Source organism: Leucopleurus acutus (genome assembly GCF_964270905.1).
Source record: "Leucopleurus acutus genome assembly, chromosome: 14".
Taxonomy (NCBI): Eukaryota; Metazoa; Chordata; class Mammalia; order Artiodactyla; family Delphinidae; genus Leucopleurus; species Leucopleurus acutus.
The window spans coordinates 55,149,305-55,170,329 of record NC_139156.1 but is presented as its reverse complement, the minus strand read 5'-3'; the positions used below and the strand labels follow the sequence as shown (position 1 = coordinate 55,170,329).

At 45.3% G+C, this 21,025-nt stretch overlaps 2 protein-coding genes across 6 annotated transcripts in view; one reads left to right on the top strand and one right to left on the bottom strand.

The window, feature by feature from the left end:
* Nucleotides 1-10,130, bottom strand: part of POLR3A (RNA polymerase III subunit A) — a gene marked incomplete at its 3' end in the record, with an annotated part of 47,942 nt that extends 37,812 nt beyond the window's left edge. The window contains exons 1-7 of the mRNA XM_082854093.1: nt 9,981-10,130; nt 6,915-7,050; nt 6,510-6,647; nt 5,791-5,962; nt 5,503-5,657; nt 589-828; nt 108-270 (exon numbers count right to left, since the gene is read on the bottom strand). Of these exons, the coding sequence (XP_082710219.1) occupies nt 108-270; nt 589-828; nt 5,503-5,657; nt 5,791-5,962; nt 6,510-6,647; nt 6,915-7,050; nt 9,981-10,024 (1,048 nt within the window). The 5' untranslated portion in view covers nt 10,025-10,130. The remainder of the gene's footprint in view (nt 1-107; nt 271-588; nt 829-5,502; nt 5,658-5,790; nt 5,963-6,509; nt 6,648-6,914; nt 7,051-9,980) is intronic.
* A 1,809-nt stretch (nt 10,131-11,939) lies between these two features.
* RPS24 (ribosomal protein S24) lies at nt 11,940-18,448 on the top strand (the record flags this gene model as incomplete). 5 transcript variants are annotated; one of them, XM_082854148.1, is made up of 7 exons in its annotated part: nt 11,940-12,005; nt 13,526-13,591; nt 13,681-13,890; nt 15,442-15,552; nt 16,190-16,207; nt 17,979-18,000; nt 18,362-18,448. In XM_082854148.1, the coding sequence occupies exons 1-5, from the start codon at nt 12,003-12,005 to the stop codon at nt 16,193-16,195; spliced, it is 396 nt and encodes a 131-aa protein (XP_082710274.1). In that variant the 5' UTR covers nt 11,940-12,002. The 5 variants fall into 5 exon arrangements, with proteins under 5 accessions (XP_082710274.1, XP_082710276.1, XP_082710273.1 ...); XM_082854150.1 differs by lacking the exon at nt 16,190-16,207; XM_082854147.1 differs by lacking the exons at nt 16,190-16,207; nt 17,979-18,000.
* Nucleotides 18,449-21,025: the final 2,577 nt, after the last annotated feature.

Sequence of the window (21,025 nt, the reverse complement as noted above, 5' to 3'; positions counted from 1 at the left end):
AAGCCCAAGGTGAGTCCGTGACCTCCAACTAGATAAGGTGGACATACGTTCCCCAAAATGAAACAAAGGCAGTAGACGGTCTCCTGCACACATCTTTGGACACGTACCCTGTTTTCCCTTCAGGCGCTGGACGAACCCTCTGGTCCATTTCTTGGGCGCCATGTTGAGGGGAATGCCTGAGAGCTCACTGTTAATGTAGAGGGCGCACTGCAGCTGCAGGAAATCCCAGTCTTCCATGATCATCTGGGTCTTAGCTCCTGATATCCGATGCTAAGAATAAGCAGAGGATAAACAGAAACAAGCCTGGTCCATTTGACTTTCTCCATCAGACACTTCCGTTTTCATGCTAATGGGAAGCACTGACCTTTTTTTTTTTTTTTTTTTTTTTTGCGGTACGCGGGCCTCTCACTGTTGCGGCCTCTCCCATTGCGGAGCACAGGCTCCGGACGCGCAGGCCCAGCGGCCACGGCCCACGGGACCAGCCGCTCCGCGGCATGTGGGATCCTCCCGGACTGGGGCACGAACCTGAGTCCCCTGCATTGGCAGGCGGACTCCCAACCACTGCGCCACCAGGGAAGCCCCACTGACCTTTTTAATGACATCATTTAGGAAAATGATTTCTGTCAATTTCATCGTCAGATCATCTTCGTTGGTGCCAGACTTCAAATCGCTCACGACAGAGGGTCTAATACACAGAGGAGGCACTAAAAGTCGTGTGAGAATCAAATCGGAGGGCTTTCCAGCTTCTGGATTCATCAGAAGTAGAGGGACATCTTCAGCTGGGATTCGTTTAAATAAATTCAGAACTACTAAGGGATTCAAGTTTTCCTATGGAAAGGAGGGAAGGAAGGAGTGGAGACACATGTTAGTTTTCCACAGCTTAGGCAAAGGTTTACTTCTACATGTCCTCTAACCTATCCGCCACTTAAATGATAATACGCCCAAGTGATGACAGAGACTTCTGATAACATGCTACGTTGCAAGGGCCCTAAAAACGTTCATGCCTTTTATTCCAATAATTTAAGCCAACAATTCCACTCCTCGTAATTATTCCAAAGGGTATGATTTTAGAAATTAACAGAAAGATTCAGCTTCAAGGATGTTCACTAAAGCTGTTCTTAATGGTGAAAAGCTGGAAATAGCCTGACAGGTGACTGAGTCAATAAAATCATGGTACATCCACACATGGAAAACTATGAAGCTATTAAAAACAAAAAAGAAGCTACGGAAATGTGGCTACTGCCATGAAAGGTGTTCACAAAATATTGGTAAATGAGATAAGTATGTCTATGATGTGATCTAATCTGGGGGAAAATGTACATCTATACAGAAAAGAGGAAATGGAAGAGTTTACCAAGGTGTGAACAGGGCTATCTTTAGATGAGTGGAATTATCATCTTTTTGCTTCTTTTTTTACATTTAAACTTTCTGTAGTGAACTTATATTGTCTTTGTATTAACTTCACTTAATAGAAGTGCTAGGCTCTAACAACTTACTCATAAGAACTATGTAAATTATCATAGATATTCAAACATCATAGCTAAGAATGGTCAGATTGTGTTGTTGCTGGTTATTAAATTTTCTTGGGATCAAAGGTTTTGACTGAGACTATATGTTATAAGCAGCATTTGCTATGCAATAACTTAATGAGAAGGGGAACAAAGTTAAGAAAGAAACGTTTGAACAGCCAGCTACTGCTCTTAGAACACTGCCAATGAAAAGTTTCTGTGGTCCCGCCCTGGAGGAGATGGCAGTGCAGCTGGGTTCTTCTAGGAATCCCTCCAGAGGTTTTCCGGTCTGGGTCCCTGTCCAGAGAAGAATGCCCCTCCTCAGCACCCCTGTCTCCCAGTGATGGGCACCTCGCTGCCACCAGAAGCAATCAGGGAGGAAGTATAAAACTAATAGAATTCTAGAACGGCATGAAGGCCAGATGTCACCTGCAGTACCACAGTCAGTCCTAGATGAGAACGTCATGGAGCTGGAGGCCGTCCAGGAGGGCAAGGAAGGCAGGAGGATTGGCAGGAGCCTGGAAACCAGTTCTCAGCAAGAGCAGCTACCCGAGAGTGACAGAACAACTGCATCCCAAGAGGCACGTGGAAGAGGCGGCTGACTTACTGTTACGCGCCAGGAAGCAGAGTCAGGGACTGCTGGACGGTAGAGCAGGGCTCAGCTTTGTACACGGCGCAATACCCTAACAGCTTGAGTTCTCTAGCAATGCAGTGTGGCTGCCTCGGGCGGTGGTGAGATGACACGGCTAGAAAGACATCAGCCAGGGCAGCCTAACACTCAGTCTGCAGGGATGATGCCATCTATGGAGAGACTCTTATCTGCAGGTCCACCACCCCCTGGATTTGTATTAAAATTGGGAATGGATATATGTTAGTCTTCTGGGGATAGAGTCCAGAGTTTCTGTCAAGTCCAGGTTGGGTCACATGCCTAAGGTCACAGAATAAATAAGCGGCAGAGCTGGGCTCTAATCTCAGGTCTGTCTGACCCCAAAGACAAAGCTCTTATCCACCACCCTAAACCACGTCTAAGGTGTCGCCTGGGTCAGGTGAGCTGGGGCGGACAGGGAGAGGGTGGCAGTGGGGGACACCCTGAGAGGCAATCTAGACGCGTGAGACAAGTGACTCCTAAGTGGGAGGGGGTCACCTCCTGGGCCCAGCCATTTAGGCCTAGTCACTTGGAGACTTTTCCAAACAAGATGCCTCCCAGGCCCCAGTGGAGAATTCTATTGCAGAGTGTGTGGAGCAGAGAAGTGGTCCCCAGCAAGTAAGGACAGTGGCCGCAGGGGTCAAGGCAGAGAGCTGGCAGGGGAAAGTGGTAGTTGATGTCAGGCAGGTTGGTCTCGGAGCAGCAGGGGAGGCTGCAAGTAAGGCCACACCCCAGAGAGCTGGGGCACCCCTCAGGCTCACTGACAAGGCTGCCAGCCAGGCTTCTGATTGCTTTCTACACAGCCATCAGCCTGGAAGGTAGAATTCTTCTACACTCATAACAGTAGAAGGACAAGATCCACTTTCTCAGCCTCCACTTTCACTTCCTCTGCAGGAGCTTAGTTCTAACTGCCTTGAAGACACCTCCACTGGAATGCACAGCTGATGCCCTCCCCCATTTCCAGGAGAACGTCCATGTTTCCAGATGCTTGCTCATGGGCACCCGCTCGCCTCTGACCACCCTCTCACACCCAGCGCTACAGTGGCTGGTCATCAAGTCCTGTCCATTCTGACTGCATACGATGACTCTGCCCCTGGCTCCACTATCACTACCCAGGTTCAGGATCTGTTTTCTTTTTGCATCCCCACCCCCCAAATCAAGGCATAATTTAAATACAGAAAATTGCACAAATCTTAAAGAGATTGATAAATTTTTACATGTATACACTGGTACACATATACCACCATTCAAATCAAATAAAGAATATGTCCCTCTCTCCAGAAAATACCCTGATATCCCCGTTCCCAGTCGGTACTAAGCCCTTACCCCAGATCAGTCTTGCCTGTTCTTAGACTTGATCTAAATGGAATCATACGCTTTGTACTCTCTTGTATAAAGCTGCCTCCTCTCAGCAGGATCCTGAGATTCAGCCAGGCTGTGTGTGTCAGCTCATTTCTTTCATTTCGGGATACTATCCCATTGTGTAGATCTGTGACAATTTCTACATTCTCCTGTTGACAGGCATCTGGGCTGTTTCGAATTCTGGCTTTTATTAATAAAGCTGTAATGAACATACTAGTACAAATATTTCTGTGGACATATGTACTCATCTCTCTTGGGTATACACCTAAGAGTAAAGCTGCTGGATCACAGGGTGAGTGTGGGTCTTATTTTATAAGGAATTGCCAAACTGTTGTTTGGAGGGGTGGAAACGTTTCACACGGCCACCATCAATGTAGGAGGGCCAGCTGCTTCAGATCCTTGCCAGCACTCGGTTTTCAGTCGTTTTACATTTTAATTTTGCTGAGAGGGTCTGTGTGTGTGTAGTTTTCATTAGCATTTCCCTGATGAGTGACAACATTGAACTTTTCATCTACTGATTGGCCATTTGAATATAACCTCTTGTGAAGTGCCAATTCAAGTCTTGCTTCTGCTTTCAAAAATCGGGGTTTTCTGGGACTTCCCTGGCGGTCCAGTGATTAAGACTCTGCCCTTCCACTGCAGGAGGAACGGGTTCAATCCCTGGTCAGGGAACTAAGATCCTGTATGTCGTGTGGTGCAGCCAAAAATAAATAAATAAAATTAAATTAAAAAAAAAAAAAATTCGGGTTCCCCCCTTACTGATTTATAAGAACTGTGTCCTATATTCTGGACATGAGAGTCCTTTATCAGACAAATGAAGTGTGACTATTTGCTCCCACTATGTGACCTGCTTTTTCATTTTTGTAATGGTGTCTTCTGATGAACAGTCAGGCTCTTCTAAAATTTCGTTATTAATTCTCGTCCCTTCCCTGCTCAAAATCTCAATGGCTCCACATCCCCCAAGAGTGGGATGCCCTCTGGAAAGCAGACTCAGCTGTTCGTCCTTCCTACAGCACAGGCTATGCTCCGATGGCCTTGGCTAGGACTCTCCCTCCACGGCTCACTGTTATCTTGGGCGACGCTGCCGCATGGTTGCTGCGAGGATTAAATACAAGGCAATCCACAGAAGGAACTTGCAACAGTGCTGGAAGGCAAAAGCAGTCACTACATGCAAGGTGCTTTTAGTAGCGCCGTCAGGACTTTCAAACAGAACCTCAGCTTCAGAACAAGCCTGAACGCTGCCACCTGGACGTGCAGAGCTCGTTGCCCTTGACTCTCTAAACCCTACTCAAGTTTAAGGACCAGAACAAACCACACCTGTCTTCACAGTCCCCCCTAACCAAGTCCAAAGTGACATATTCCTCCGGATTTCCCACTGAACTCACTGTCCTTGCCATTCCTGTGACAGTTGGCACTGTGCCCCATGGTATTGGCTATGTTTTCACAGATTAGTGACCTACGACACATCTAAACCGTGGGATCCCTGAGCACAGACCCACTGCCTTGCAGTTCCTGACGCTCCCCCGCAGGTCTGACAGTTTGGTACTCAGCAGCCACTCAACTAATTTCTTAGTTTGGTATACTATCAATTCTAGAAGGTACCAAGTGACTTAAGTGCTAATCAAACTCAGAACAAGACACTTCATAAAATTCTACTAATTAAGTTTGTGCCATGTAAAGTACCTACAAATTCTTCTATGTCATTTTGCATGTGAGAAACAGGATCGCTCAGTGTATGCCCTACACAGCTGTAATTTTACAATCTTCTACAATGAAAATGTAACGCGTGTTACCCGTACAATTAAAAACGTGTTAGTTACGAGGCTGGTGCACATTGAACTTAGTGCCAGATGGATGCCTGTCACGTGGAGTACTCCCGGAGATCTAGCTCCAGGGGACCTCTCATTCTGGAGGAAGCTGTGCACCCAGAGGGGGAGGGAGAGGACATTCCATGCAGAGGGGGGCAGGCTTGCGTTCCAGGCTCACCTGTGCCCTCCCCAGTAGAGGCTCTACTTCTTTGTTATGCTCGATGGCGGTTTCGAAGGACTGAAGGAAATTTGACACGATAGGATCCACCACTTTCTTGTTGGTCTTGTATTTCTCATGGATTATCTTCAGTAACCCACATTTCTTTACAGTACCTGTAAGAGTTAATTTATTTTACCATGGTTGGAAAAATCAGGTTCTTGGTGAGGCTGGCCTGAGGCTGCGGTCTAGGAAATGCAGTTACAGAAACTGCCGCCACAACGAAAGATGAGAGGTGCATCCACTCACCATTAAAGGCGCCACAATGATGGCACGTGTTCTTCTTCCGGCATTTATCAGAGATTTTCTTCTTCAGCCCTCGCTTCTGGAGGTAAGTCAGGCCGGGCCTCTTTAGATAATCCAGAAACTGCTTCTTCTCCTCCTGGGACAGCATGATGTGGCAGCAGGTTTTACAGATCATCTTTTTAAAATTAAACAAAACAGGTAAAAGGATAAGAGAGGATGACAAAGTCTTTTCTTTCAATTCCTTTAAAACAAACTTTTTTGATACGATCTCCTGAGATTTGGCCAGTAATAGATTTTTTTCTAAGTCTCTTCTTTTTTTAAAAAAGCCAGCACCCCCCCCCCCCCCCTTGCCCAGGACACTTAGCTACAAGGTACAGATCTACATGAAGACACGCAAAGGCAGCCCATGTTCACCAGAATGCTGGCCATAGTCAGAGCCAGCTGGTGGCGTTTTTGTTAACTATTTTTTTCTTTTTTGTGCTGTTCTGTACTGCTTGAATTACTAATATTTTTTACAATGCCTATCTACCACCTACTCAAGGAAAACCAAGGAAAAAGAATTTTTAAGCAATTTAGCTTATTGCAAGATGAAATATTGTTTTTAGTATAAAAATGTTCTCTACATGTATCTCCCACCACTCATCATTCCCAAGCTCACTCTAATGTCCCTAGATCAATAACTCCCAGGTTTATACCTTGGAGATGAACACATACATGCTTACCTGTAAGATACCTATGACTGCTCGGAAGTACCCCACATGAAAACATGGCAATTCCAAGTCAATGTACCCATAGTGGCCCAGACAGTCAGCCAAGTTCTTCCCACAGGTTTCACAAGGACGGTCCTTCTCACTCGTACCCTGTGGATAAAAGCACACCATAATCAATGGAGACCAGTGGACAGGAAAGTGGGACCAGTCCTCACAGGTGACCAGGGGACTCAGAGTCAGAATCACCTGGGAAACTGCAGGGTATTCACATCCGCCTGACCAAAGGAGGCTGGAGTCCCTGAGAGGCGCAGGGGAATGGGGGAGGTGGAAGGAAGCCCTTGCTTCTTCCTCTTTGGTAAGTCACCAGTTTCATCAGCAAGTCAAAACACATGGAACCAGGAAGGGCAGGGGTCTTACCATCCTGTGGTCAAGCACCCCATATAGCAGTGGGGCATGGTTGTTGTCCTGGCTATACAGGTTCTTACTCACAACCTGGATGTGAGCCTGCTGGCGCATCTCCTCAGCTGACTTCATTCCAAAACAGATGTGGCTTCTGGAGTGGAAAGAGATAGGGGAACAGTTACATCAAAACCACTTACCAAAAATAGCATTTATGCATATGACCTACCATAAGCAACCTTACCCTTCCAACTCCCTATAGGCTCTGCTCTCTCATTATTAAATGTCACTTCATCCTGCTGACTCGTTCCCTCTTAAGTTTCTTTTGTGGTCTCTTCTACTGCCTTCTCTTGAATATTGGCATCTCTCCCTACCTAGGGTTACAACCCTCAAACTTTTTTCATTCTACACATTCTTTCTGAGTGGTGTCTGTCTAATCTCTATCTGCAGGCCAGCTATCTCCGCTCAGCTGAAGACCATACAGATACTTCTTCCGGACAGTTAACAGGCACCTCAAACTCAGCACATCTAAAACAAAGCCCGGAACTTTCTCTCCCAAATCTGTTCCTTGTTCATTTTCCAAAAAAAACTGGGGGTTTACGTATGATGTGCCAGGCACCATCCTCAGGGGCTGAGGATACAGATTAGATAAGACAAGGAATTCCCTGCCAACATGCTGCTCAATTTCAGGGAGGGCAAGACAGAGAATAAACAAATAGATACACAAAAGTGAATAGATGCAGGGGAGGAAAATGACGTGAAGCGGTAGAGGAGAGTCTGAGGAGACCATGTCGTGTGGCCAGAAAGTCTGGAAAATTGACATTTCCGCTGAATTCTGAATAAGAGGGAGCCAGCTGTAAGATTGCCCAACCAAGAAATTCTGTGTGTCAATCTCATTTCTCCCTTACCCATCCCTACCAATCCTGTCAATTTCACACCCCTCAAACTGAGAGAATGGCCATCATCAAAAAGTCTACAAATAATAAATGCCGGAGAGGGTGTGGAGAAAAAGGAACCCTCCTACACTGTTGGTGGGAATGTAAATTGGTACAGCCACTATAGAGAACAGTATGGAGGTTCCTTTAAAAAGTAAAAATAGAGCTACATATGATCCTGCCATCCCACTCCTGGGCATATATCCCGAGAAAACTATAATTTGAAAAGCTACATGCACCCCAATGTTCATTGCAGCACTACTTACAATAGCCAAGACATAGAAGCAACCTAAATGTCCATCAACAAATGAAGGATAAAGATGTGCTGTAGATATATACAGATATATGCATATATATATATATATATATATATATATATACACAAACACACCCACACAGTGAAATACTAGCCATAAAAATGAAAGAAATAATGCCATTTGCAGCAACACAGATGGATCTAGAGATTATCCTAAGTGAAGTAAGCCAGACAGAGAAAGACAAATATCACATGATACTGCTTATATGTGGGGGAAAAAAAAGATACAAATAAACTTATTTACCAAATAGAAATAGGACTTTCCTGGTGGGGCACTGGTTAAGAATCCACCTGCCAATGCAGGGGACACAGGTTTGAGCCCTGGTCCGGGAAGATCCCACATGCCGCGGAGCAACTAAGCCCGTGCGCCACAACTACTGAGCCTGTGCTCCAGAGCCCGCGAGCCACAACTACTGAAGCCCGCGCGCCTAGAGCCCATGAGCCACAACAACTGAGCCTGCGCTCTAGAGCTCACAAGCTACAACTACTGAGCCCGCGTGCTGCAACTACTGAAGCTTGTGCACCTTGAGCCCGTGCTCTGCAACATGAGAAGCCCGTGCACCGCAACAGAGTAGCCCCTGCTGGACGCAACTAGAGAAAGCCCTCGTGCAGCAACAAAGACCCAATGCAGCCAAAAATAAATAAATATATTTAAAAAACAAAACAGAAATAGACCCACTGACATGGAAAACAAACTTATGGTTCCCAAAGGGAAAGGGGCGAGGGAAGGGATAAATTAGGAGTTTGAAATTAAAGTATACACATTCTATATATAAAATAGATAACCAACAAGAACCTACTGTATAGCACAGGGAACTATACTCAACATTTTGTAATAGCCAATAAGGGAAAAGAATCTAAAAGAGAATATATATATGTATAATTGAATCACTGTACTGTACACCTGAAACTAACACAACATTGTAAATCAACTACACTTCAATTAAAGAAAAAAAAAAGATTCCTCACTGCCTGCAAGATGGCTCTGAAACAAAGCTTCAAATCTGCTTCCTTCTCATCACTATACTTTCTCCCTCCTGTAAGCTCCTGGAAGAAGGCTGTTCTGCCTGAACCCCTTGCCCACCTGTGCTGTCAGAACCCCCTATGCCTACCCTTGTCCTCGCACTTGTCCTATCCAACGTTGACTTGTCTACCTTCTGCAGCTAGACTAGGCAGTAAGGTCTTACTCATGTCATATCTTCATGTCTATCATCGGGGCCAGAACACAGTACCTTCCTCACTAAGCATCTGCTGCAAGAATGATTGATTTGTTTCTCTACTGGAAGGTCTAAGGAGAGGTTGTGGCCTACGAAATTAGCTCTGAAGAAGGTCCAGAATAACAGCCTCATTTCTGAGACTGCTATCCATCTGCCTGTGATACAGCTTTCTAGCTGGCAACTCCATTCTTTAGGTCAGCAAATACTACCTCCGTGTCATGTGCTCTGCAGCAAAATGAGTCCCCGCCCCAGGTTGCTCCCATTCATTGCAATGACCAAAGATTCGCTGAAAGGGGTCATAGTCTCACCTCAGGAGAACTCGAGCTTCGGCCCATGGTGCACGGATCGCCAAAGTTCCCACCACATCCCCCAGGTTCCCACCACATCCCCCCTTCTCCGCCCAAGGAACCACCCCTGGCCTGGGTTCCCCAGGTCGTGAAAGCCCTCTGCCCGATCAATATCCATTAATCTAACCTGATACTCCTGAGCTGTGCCCACACCTCCCACTGATTCCTGGCCCTTCCCTTCCAACCGACCTCACCTCTGACCCTTCCCTGACCTCGGACCCCTCTGCCCCTAATTTCTCTGCTCTTCGGGGAGTTTTGCTCCATCTTACATTTTCTTGGCCACATCCGTCTCCCGGAACTGCTCCTTCACCATGGTGATGGCTGCCGGGACTCCCTCCTCGAGACTCGCTGAGCTAGATTAGAAATACGATGCTCACAGCACCCGCCCGGGACTAATTCTTGGCTGGTTGCTAACACATCCCCGGCATTTTTTCGGCCACCGTAGCTCGCCCCACGTGCCCGCCTCCACTTCCGCTACTCGCCGGCGCTTCTGTCTGTTAAGAGAGGCTCCGAACACGCCGCTTTTCGCCTTCTCTCTACACTGCCATCTGGCGGCACCTCCTTGAAACTGTACCGAAACTTTCATGGTATTTTCAAAGTCCGGTTTCCGGTCTATTTCTTCTTGTCACCTGACACCTGCAAAGAAACTACAACCCCCCTGCCTCAAAACTTTTAGAAAACCAGAGAGCCAAAAATTGCATACAATGGAAAATCGTCTTACCAACATCAATACCATCTTAATTAAGAGCCTCTAATTATTTAAGGAAAGGTGGAGGCTAAAATGAACCTGCCTAAAGGAACAGAGGACTTCATCTAGATTATCTAGAAAGGAAGTAAACAGGGCAGAAAACACGGCCATGCATACACCTCCAGTTCACAAAGTTATTTTGAAAAAGAAGAAGAATTAAACTTATATTATTGATTACAAAAACAGAAGATGAAAATCTGTGGGTTTAGTGTGAAAAGTGAGCCATGCTGAGCTAGGGAAACAAGATGAAGGGAGAATAGGAAGCGATTATTCATGTACTGAGGAAATAAATTTCTTATCTCACACCTCACACCCTGTGGGAGGTGATCCTAGTGTGACATCTTAGCGCATGATACTAGAGAGAAAACCATTCCACCATAGGACTCAGGGCTACAGAACCTGAAACTTACTTCTTTACTATTTGTGAGAAACTCTAAACAGAAACCAATAAAGTGGTTCAACACTTTTGAATTTTAAGGGATGCTGTCTTCAAACTTTATGGATCCCCACTAGTAAAACATGTCACAGACAGAAAGCAAAGCAAACCAGATTTTCCTATTTCAGCAGTTAATATATCTTTGAAGATTTGGTGAGTGATTTTCATTATCTAGAAGTTAAAAACAAAGATTCTGGAACCACAGTATCCATGGGTGTTTAGGCACTACTGCTTAAAAGTTGAGCGACCTTGGGAAAGTTCCTTAACCTCGTGCTGTCATAGTTTCCCCATCTATAAAAGGGATAAGTAACATGTACCCTAATTCTTAGAGTTGGTGGGAAGGTTAAATGGCAAAATAAGGGTAAAAGTACTCAGAAAGTAACAGACACATAGCAGCGCTCTCAAAAGCCTGCAACCTGATTTGTCGGTCTCTGAACCTGCATGCTTATGTTCTTTATTGTTACACGTATGTCTCACTGTAAACTAACAAATTTCTCTATCAAGTAGATACTTATTAAAAGCTCACTTTTGTGGGGATTAAGATTTTTCAGAAAAAGACAAATTAAAGAATTTTTAATTTTTAATTAGAAAATCAGATTCTCTAAGCTCAGAAAAAATAAATTAATTAAATAGCAATAAATTAAAACGGTCAGTTTTGCGTACTTGAAATAAAAGTTTGAGTCCGGGTTTCTGCAGTTTCCCTAGCAGTAAAATGAGGAGGCTGGTCGAGAGGACCTCCAAGGATGCCTTCGAGCTTTACCAACCTCTAACGCGGCTGGAGGGGAATTAACTTTAATCCGGTTTACCGGAATTTTAAGTAGAGACAGTTCAAGATAACGAATTGAAGTGGAACACGTGCTTGCGTAAACCTGGTCGGCCCAGACTGTTCCCCCTCCGGATTGGCCGTTCACGTTCCGGGGGTGTGGCGAAAGAGCGAAGAAAGCAGGTCTTATACACTTTCAATCAGGCATTAGCGCGGTCGGCCTCGTGGTCTGGCCACGCCCCCACGCCGGCGTCTCCCGGGGTCCTTCCGTGAGCGTTGATATGATTGGCCGGCGAAAGATAGTTCTCTTTTCCTTCCTGGCTGCTTGAAGATCAGCCGCCATTATGGTGAGTCTTTGCGGATCCAGGGATCATCCAACGTATATCTGGGCCATCCTCTGTCCCCTGGTCCCGCCGTTAGCACTACGGCCGCCCGAAGCCCGATTGCTCTTCCCTGGCCGTGTCTGACGGAGGCCGGTTGCCGAGGGCCGGGGAGCCGCCGGCGGGGAGTCCGGGCTGCGCTGTCGACCCAGACATGCCGGGCTTCGGAGTCCTCGGAATGGGGACTGCGGGAGCGGCTGCTGCGTTTGTCGGCTTCATGGAGTCTAGTGGGTGGGGTGGGGTAGGGTGAGGAGAGACACATAGCACTTGAACGCTTAATTTGGGGTAGGCGGTTCGCCGGTGAAGGCAGCCCAGGAGGAGAAGAGGGTGTCGGCAGCGCCCGGGCGTGTTGCGACGACTGAAACCGTTCCCACGTGTAAGCTAGAATATTGTCAGCCGAATGGATTCTCTTGTTTCACAGGGGGGAAACAGGCCCCGGGAAGAGGAGCCACTTTAAGGCTTGCCATGTCATGATTAGCTCATTAGAAGGTTCACCTGTTTTTAACCCCACTCTATCTGCGAGCTGTTTTTCCCTTGACCCTTACCTTTAAGAATCGAATATTGTTGAAGTGAACTTAGTGTGGTATGGTTTTTCAGACTGCAGTCGAAAATTAGTCAATTTACTATGAGAGCTCTTCTTTTTGGTGAATTATTTTAGTGTAAGCACGCTGAATGCCCACATTCCTTGGTAGTCACTCATGGTGTAAAAGAGCAACGGGGCCATTCAGAAGGGGGTACAGTTTTTTTTGTGGGGTGTAGCGTTGGTCATTCAAGAAGGGTAGTTTACAAGGAGGTGGTGCAATGCTTGTCACATCTGTGCAGGATGCAATAAACAGGGTGCCGTGACGATAACATTTATAGAGTCACAGCTTTACTCCAGAGAAGTAGGCTTTAACTGGGGGTGAATTTTTGCCTCTGAGGGGACAGTTGACAAAATCTGAATACATTCTTGGTCACAACTGGGAAGCGCAGGTGCTACTGGCATCAAGTGGTTAGAGGTCAAAGATGCTGCTCCACAGTCTAAAATGCACTGGACAGTCCCGCCCTCTGGACCAAAATACCAGAGGTTTGAGAAACCTTGCTGCAGAGTGATTTCTGTAATGAAGTGAAGTAAGGCGTTTCCAGACTTAAAATCTTGACAGATTCAGAATGTGGCTGTTGAGTGTTTTCTTGATGCTGTTTTTGTGATGGGGTGACCTGTGAGTTAGGCACTGTGCTAAGTGGGTTAGGAGGAGATGGGAATTTGTGCATTTTTTTTTCTTTTATTGAAGCTTTTTTGCCACTAACCCATGTGACTCCTGAATATTTGAAATGTGGTTCCTGCAGCTGAGGAATTGCGTTTTAAATGTTTATTTTTAATTAATTATCCACAGATGGATAGCCACAGGGTCTACTGATTTGGACATTGCATTTCTAGCTCTTGGAAAATCACAGCGGGTCAAGAAAAGGTTGAATGGTTTTATTAATGAGCGTTGTTATGTTTTCAGAACGACACGGTAACTATCCGCACAAGGAAGTTCATGACCAACCGACTACTTCAGCGGAAACAAATGGTAAGGAAGGGTATGTCAAAGGTTGGTTGTTATTCAGTTTCGAAGATGTATTTCATTATAATAAACACTAAACTTGGTAATCTTTTTAGGTCATCGATGTCCTTCATCCTGGGAAGGCAACAGTACCTAAGACAGAAATTCGGGAAAAACTAGCCAAAATGTACAAGACCACACCAGATGTCATCTTTGTGTTCGGATTCCGAACCCATTTTGGTGGTGGCAAGACAACTGGCTTTGGCATGATTTACGATTCCTTGGATTACGCAAAGAAGAATGAGCCCAAACACAGGCTTGCAAGAGTAGGTGTCCTATCTGTTCAGCAGCTGCTAAAGACGTTTTTTCACTAACATTGTGTTGTGCGTGCAGTGGAGTGAGCAAAAGCAAGCAGTCTGCAGGGGGACAACATACTAAAGAACTCTTAAGGGGTTGAGAGAAAAGGTTCTTTGATAAAATGCACAGATAGTTCTGAACAGGAGTTCAGAATGGGGTCTGCAGGATTTGAGGAGGTGACATTTGAGCTGGGTCTAGAAGAGCAGGTAAAGCAGTGCTCCTAGAGGTAGGAACTGGAAGTAGGTAGGGGGATGAGTTTAGACAGGTAGGTTGGCACCAAATTAAGTGAAATCTTTATTCCCAAACATCTGAGTTTGGGTTTAACTTCATAGGTTGCCAGGAACCGTGAAAGCTTTTGGATCACTTCCTGAGTACCAAGCACTACACAATGACCTACAGTTAACCGTTGAACAACACGGGTTAGAATTATGAAGGTCCACTTACGCGCAGATTTTTTTCAGTAGTAAAATCTGTATTACAGCGATCCGAGGTTGGTTGACTGCACAGATGCGAAGGGAAGTGTGGATGTGGAGGGCCAGCTATAAGGTATAATCAGATATTCAACTGTGTTGAGGGTTGGCACCCATATTTGTGCAGTTGTTCAGGGCTCAACTGTACAGCAGTAGACTGGGCAAACTGCCTAGCTTATATACTAAATTGTGAATGAGCAAATGAATTGTTACTTTGAAATAGTTCTTGTGTCTGCCCCCTTTTAACTTTTTTTCCTCTTTGCTATTAGGTAAAATCTTTCCATTGAATAGGTATGTGGTAGATAGATGCTGCACTCTTTTTTTTTTTTTTTTTTTTTGGCGGTACACGGGCCTCTCACTGTTGTGGCCTCTCCTGTTGCGGAGCACAGGCTCCGGACATGCAGGCTCAGCGGCCATGGCTCATGGGCCCAGCCGCTCCGCGGCATGTGGGAGCTTCCCGGACCGGGGCATGAGCCTGTGTCCCCTGCATCGGCAGGCGGACTCTCAAACGCTGCGCCACCAGGGAAGCCCTGCACTCCTTTAATTGGGTGGTCTGGGAGACCTGGCTGAGGTGAAGTGAAGCCGAGTTCCTTGTAAAGATAGGGGAGCATTCCTGTAGGTAGTAGGAAGAGCAAATGCAGAAGTGGGCAGAGTGAAGATGAGTAGCTGGATGCTGTCTCCATGGGGGGTGTAGAGTTCTTGGGAAAGATTCCTCTGTCAGCTATGAGTAGGAAACAGGGAGTTGAAATGGAAGAGACCCTGAAAATGTGGAGACCTAGCGAACTGTAGGCTCCGAACCATAACAGCATGCACGGAGCATTGAGTGCACACTTCTCCTGTGCTGTTTTCTGTTCGTGCTATCTCAATTTAATGACCGTTTCTGTTCTAGCACAAACAAGTATTGTTAAATGTACTTGAAGAGTGTTGACTTCTGAAGCTGTATTTCTTGAGCTCCAGCCTGGTCACTTTCCCTACCGAATTAGTATGTAACGATGTTGATGTTTGCAAGTCACCTACGTGTATACGTATATATATTCCTTTCTTTTTCAGCATGGCCTGTATGAGAAGAAAAAGACCTCGAGAAAACAGCGAAAGGAACGCAAGAACAGAATGAAGAAAGTCAGGGGGACTGCAAAGGCCAATGTTGGTGCTGGCAAAAAGGTATAGTTTATCAAGGGAAATACAGAAATGTCAATTCCAGGTTTTTGGTTTGTAGAAAGGTGGGGTTTTATTTTCTTAATAACCTTTCTTAATGTTTCTTCTTTTCCGACTTCTTCTGGATTACAGAAGGTAACCTGTTTTGAGAAGCCACGTAATGTAGTATCTTAACACCTCAGTAGAGTAGCTTTGCCCACCCCTTGTTAGCTCACAGATTAGCACAACATGGGGCCACATCGGTTCAGTGATCGGTAGAGTGATCCTGGTGGGTGCCTTGCAAGTCCTATCAGGAAAGTTTTCATTTTACTGCTAATTACAAAGATTGTTAAAGGGGGAGCGGATCTAGTTTCCCAAGACTTACTTTCTTAAAATTGACAACTGATTGAAGAAGCAGCTGAATCAATGTGGCCCATGTTTTCCTGGCATGCTGGAGAGGTAGCACAGTTCTCCATTGCTTTCCTCTCCAGTTAGTCAGGACTTAAGTGATTTTAATGATGAGCTTTTTACCAGCTTTGCTAGCTAATTGTAAGTAGTTGAATGGAATTAAGGTGTTGGGTTGTTAAATTAACAAATAATCAAGTGTTCTGTGAACTTTTTTTTTGCCTTTTTCCTCTACTTTCTTGGAATTCTTGTTCATCAGAAATGAAGTGTCTAGCAGGTACTGAGATTGTGAGCACGGTGTGGGGATGCATCACCTTCACTAAGTTTGCTTTGATGCTTTGCATGTTGGCTTTCGGAAGAGAATTTTGTAGTATAGTCTATTATAACACCACTGCTACGGTTTAAAGTAGTATATTATGGGCAAAGGAGAAAAACTTTAAATGACGTTTATTTTGGAAACTCAAAAATGCATGTTAAGTTGTGAAGTGCCCCAGTGGAGGAAGGTAGCCGCTTTTAACTGGCACTTGGGAAATGCTGTGTTCCAGAGTACCACCTACCCAGGAAATGGCTTTACTTAACACAGGGCTTGGGAAGGATTCACTCATCCAGTCATGAGCAGTCTTTCCCTTGGGGACTCTGGAGATTGGTTGATTCTCTGGCAGCTTTGGTGATAAACTGGTCTGGAAAATCTGGCAAAGCCTCTGTCCCGGGAGCACACACCGAAAGCTGCCTTTTACTGTCTCCTTTACTGTCCCATTGCTTTTTATTAGTTGATCTCCAGCTTTCCACCTGATGCCCTTTTTTTATTGGAAAATTTCCAAGATAATTGAATATTCACATCAAAGGCTTTGATAAATACGCTTTTCCCACAGGTACTTAAATACTTTTGCACATCTGAGCAGCCTAAACCAGTAACATGTAAAGTGGGCTGAGAGTGGGTTGGGACTAGTAAGGTTTTGAAACAGTGGTGGTCACCGCTCGACATGCTTCCTCTCACCGACATGCTTCCTCTCACCGTGACTCCCCGCCAGACCAGGCCGTAAACGGTGGTGTGCCTGCTCTGGGCTGTAATCCCATTGACTTCCGGGTGCCATGGAGTTGTGATGGACTGCCAGAGGAACTGCTTGCTGCTTAGTTAGAATAACTGCTCCCTCTGTGAGGCTTAGTATACTTGCTGACAGAAGTTCCAGAAGTTGAAAAACAGTCAATATTTGTGTTCTGATCTAGATCTGAAGAACTTTTTTACACATTGTTTTCTTCATTCAGCCTTTGAGTTACGTGTGTTAGTGCTCAGCAGTGACGTGCAGAGTTTAGCCCTGTGGGGACCTGAGCTATCACTATTCCTGCTTCAGGTTGCACTAGTGCATTTCACTAGCACTGCTCTGAAAAGCGGCTGGAAAAGGAATGCATAAATGAGCACGTGTATTCTTTGGCTCAAATAAAAAAAGGCATAGTAATGTCCTTTGAACTTAGATGTTGGAATCCAGATGTTGGAGTTGCACCTTTCGGGTATAATAGAGTTGTTTTAAATTACGGAATAGTCTCATGTTTGAAGAGCAATTGAATTTTTTTTTACATCAGCTGAGTTCTGCCTTTTTAAATACTAATTCACACTACTTGTGTTGATTGTGAATGGTGGCTTTTAAAGTACTGAACTGAGACAGGTTTTAAAAGACTTGCTTGATCATTTAGAGCTCTCCCCTTGTGGTTAAATTAGACTTCAGTCTGCGATGATTCTCAGGTCTGTTGATGGTGCTAGCGTGCCCAGCACGGTGTTGCTGAGCAAAGCAGAGGCGCCTTCCTGTGTAATGTGTAAGTAGGCAGTGGCAGCCTACGAACCATAGTAATCAGGCAGGCTGTTCTCAAAATTGGGTGGAATAAAATCAGTGAGTGTGTCTAGGGAGTGCTCTTTATACCATTGCAAAGAACAAAATAGTCATTAAGGTATCTGATTGCATGCAGATTATTTAGGAGTTTGAAAAGGGACTATTAATGAAATGTTTCTTTTCCCTCTTCCCTCCTTTCCCCCTTCCCTGCCACTGATTCAGTGAGCTGGAGATTGGACAACAGGTATAATTCAAGCTTTTCGTTTAGATTGCTAGACTCCTTGGTTGACAGTCATTAAAAATAGAGCATGTGAAATGATTTAGAAGTATATTTACAAATGCTCTCAAGAGTTGTGCCCCTTAAAAACTAGCAGTGACAAGGTTTTGTTGTCAAAACTTGTTTTTGTCTCATCCCTAACTTGAATGTTTGTGAGTTTTATATCTTGATGCTTACATTGTTTTAAGATCACACAAACTTAATATGGTCTAGGTTACTAATGTTCGTTCTGCATGAGTGTCATTAATTTTGGGGTTTGTTGAAGACTTTGAACTTTAATTTTTAAAGGCAGTTGCTAACTAAATTTTTCTTTTTCTTTAATTCACAGAAGGAATAAAGACTCTGCAGTGACTGTGTCTGTGGTGATTGTGCAGATTTTTCATGAGAGAGTTAATAAACTAAGATTTTTTACATATCTGGTTGTTTGGAATATATTTGAAGTTTACTGGGAGTGCTGTAAAATTGGTTTGCTGTTTAACAGATTTAGAGTGCTGCCCAAGTTCACATGTTCCATTAAGCATTCAGTGAAAACTTGCTATGTTGGGGTGGTGTTTGTCCTTCCCTTTAATGGCACAAAGATGTCAGGGTGTAGAGTATTGGCAGCGTGGGAGCATGTAGGGCCAGTCTGGTGTGCTTATGTTAATACTTGGTATTATAGTTGGTCAGTCTCTGAAAGAGACTCTTGAAACCTGAATTCCTTTTTGGTTTTATTAGAACCCCACTTAGTCTTTGTTACGGAAAAAAAATTTGCTGGCCTTGATAGAAATTAAGTTACTAGATTACATTCTCATCATTTATCCTGAAGTAAACAGGATCTGTCAAAATTGTTATTTGTCTGTTGCAGGCTTGTGCTTATGTGATAAATGAGTGGTTTATTGTGGGTGGGGAATTTGAAAAAGGCTCTAGAGTGGTGAATATTTGTGTGTAATGTGTAATTGCTTGGTAAATCTGATTGTGCATGGGTTTTATGAAGCATTGAGGGTTATCTAGTGCTACTTTTTCTTTGCCAGATGCTTATTCTCACACTGGCTTTTTTAGGCGTCAAGGTTGAGAACCTGAAATGTGGGTTATTGGTCAGCTGTGTGGGGTTGGGGGATTTGAGGAGGGGGTTGTTTGAAGGTTGCTGGGGGGTTGGGGTGCCATTTGAGAGGATAAGAAACATGAGTAGGAGAGCTTGGGTGTTTGGGAGGGGACAGAAGAGGCATTAATGGTTCATGGGTTTTGGATGTCATTCTTCCCTGAGGTTGGTGTGTGATTGGTTTCTACCTTAAGTGGGTCCATGTAGGAGTCAGGCTTATAAATGCTATTAAGAACTGTGTCAGTGGATGGAAAGCTTCAGAGAAAACTCAGGAAGCAGTAGAGGACTGCTTAGCTGGTTGGGTTGAAAGGGGAACCAGGAAAAAGCAAGAATCATGATAGCAGAAGGCATGTGAGGGTTGCAGAAAGGAGTGGTTGGATATTTTGCAGAGAGCATGGTGAGAGGCCTTGACTTGAAGAAGGAGCTATAGCCTGGGAGGGCAGGGATGTGACCAGGTAAGTGAGGGGCCTGAACCTGCTGGCCCAGGGTGCAGAGGGCGGGGTGGGTGTAGTTCCGTTTGTGGCTCTGCTGAGGCTGCATACTTGGGTTTGTGGAAACCATGGCCTTGTGGGTTCCCTTGCTAGGGAATCTGCTTTGTGCTCCCTTAATAGGACCAGGAAATAAGATTAGATGGTCTACTTGTATAGGAAGAGTTTGGAGGAGTGGGGGATTTAGGTCTGCACGCTTCTGTTTCCACCAAAATGGCTAATGGGTGGTGTGGAATCCCTAAGGGATTTGAGGCGAGTGGCATTTTTAAATGAGCAGTGTGTGGAGGCCAGAGATCATCCATGCCTGGTGGAGATGCAGTTCCCCAGGACTGATCTAGGCTGTGCAGGTGCAGAGATGGGCTGGTGAGCAGCATGTAGGGGCAAGAAGCAGAAGATGCTGGGAGAGGTTATATTTGGGATGGCTCAGGACAGGACAGGAAATGAAGCCGAGCAATGGTGGGCGGGGGTGGGGGGTGACCCCAGGGGCCTGTGGTCACAAAGTTCAGGAGCAGGGCTAAAAGAAGCAATGGAGCAAGAACAGAAGGGTAGGAGGTGGTTTTCAGAGTGAGGTACTAGGTGTTGGTGTGAAGACGGGGCACAGCTGCAGGGAGCCTGATGAGGTGAAGTTTGGCAACCAAGTCACAAGGTCCGTAAGCTTTTCCATTGGGATATGCTCGGGGAGGGCAAAGTTTGCAGTCATTCAGCCAGTAGTCTCTTTGAAGGGAATCGTGATTAACTCTGGTTGAGCCTGTTTTTCTAGGGGAACTGCCTGGGCTAGGATATTACAAACGTCACGAACTGGCAGTCTTATCAGTAAGCTTTGTTGGACAAGCAAAGCATTTCAAAATAGGACAAACCGTACATGAAGATCCAGATTCCTAGCATCTTGAGTTATCAGAAGAATCAACAGCAGGCCCACCTTCCTGCATGGTGACAGTTGGCAAGGTTAGAGGGTGGGCTGTGTGCCTCAGGGTAGGTGTTTGTTCTGTCATCCCCCGTGGCCTCTGCTCCTGCAAGCTAGCCTGCACCCTTGTCCACCTGCCCTCTGGTCTTGTGTCCCCTCTGCATGCCGCTTAACTTCCATCTAGTCCAGCTGGGTGTCTGGGCAAGTTGCGTGGTCCCCTGATTGGGTTAACTTCTCTTTAAATTGGGGCCCCCAAGGGTACTTTCTCTGCTGACCTGACGCAAGGCTATTTTGAGTCTCAGATGATAAAGCATCTGTGAGAATAGTTTGGAAACTGAAGTGCTGAGCAACTGTGTGACGGGAAGTAAGGACTAGCGTTCAGTTGTGCACAGTTGTTCTGTGGAACTCTAGCATTGGAGATTCAGCACTTTGTCGGCCCTGACATTAACCAGACCATACTGCTGTCAACAGGCTTTGAAAAAGCCTCCGTGAAAATGCAAAGTTGACTTTACTCATCAACAG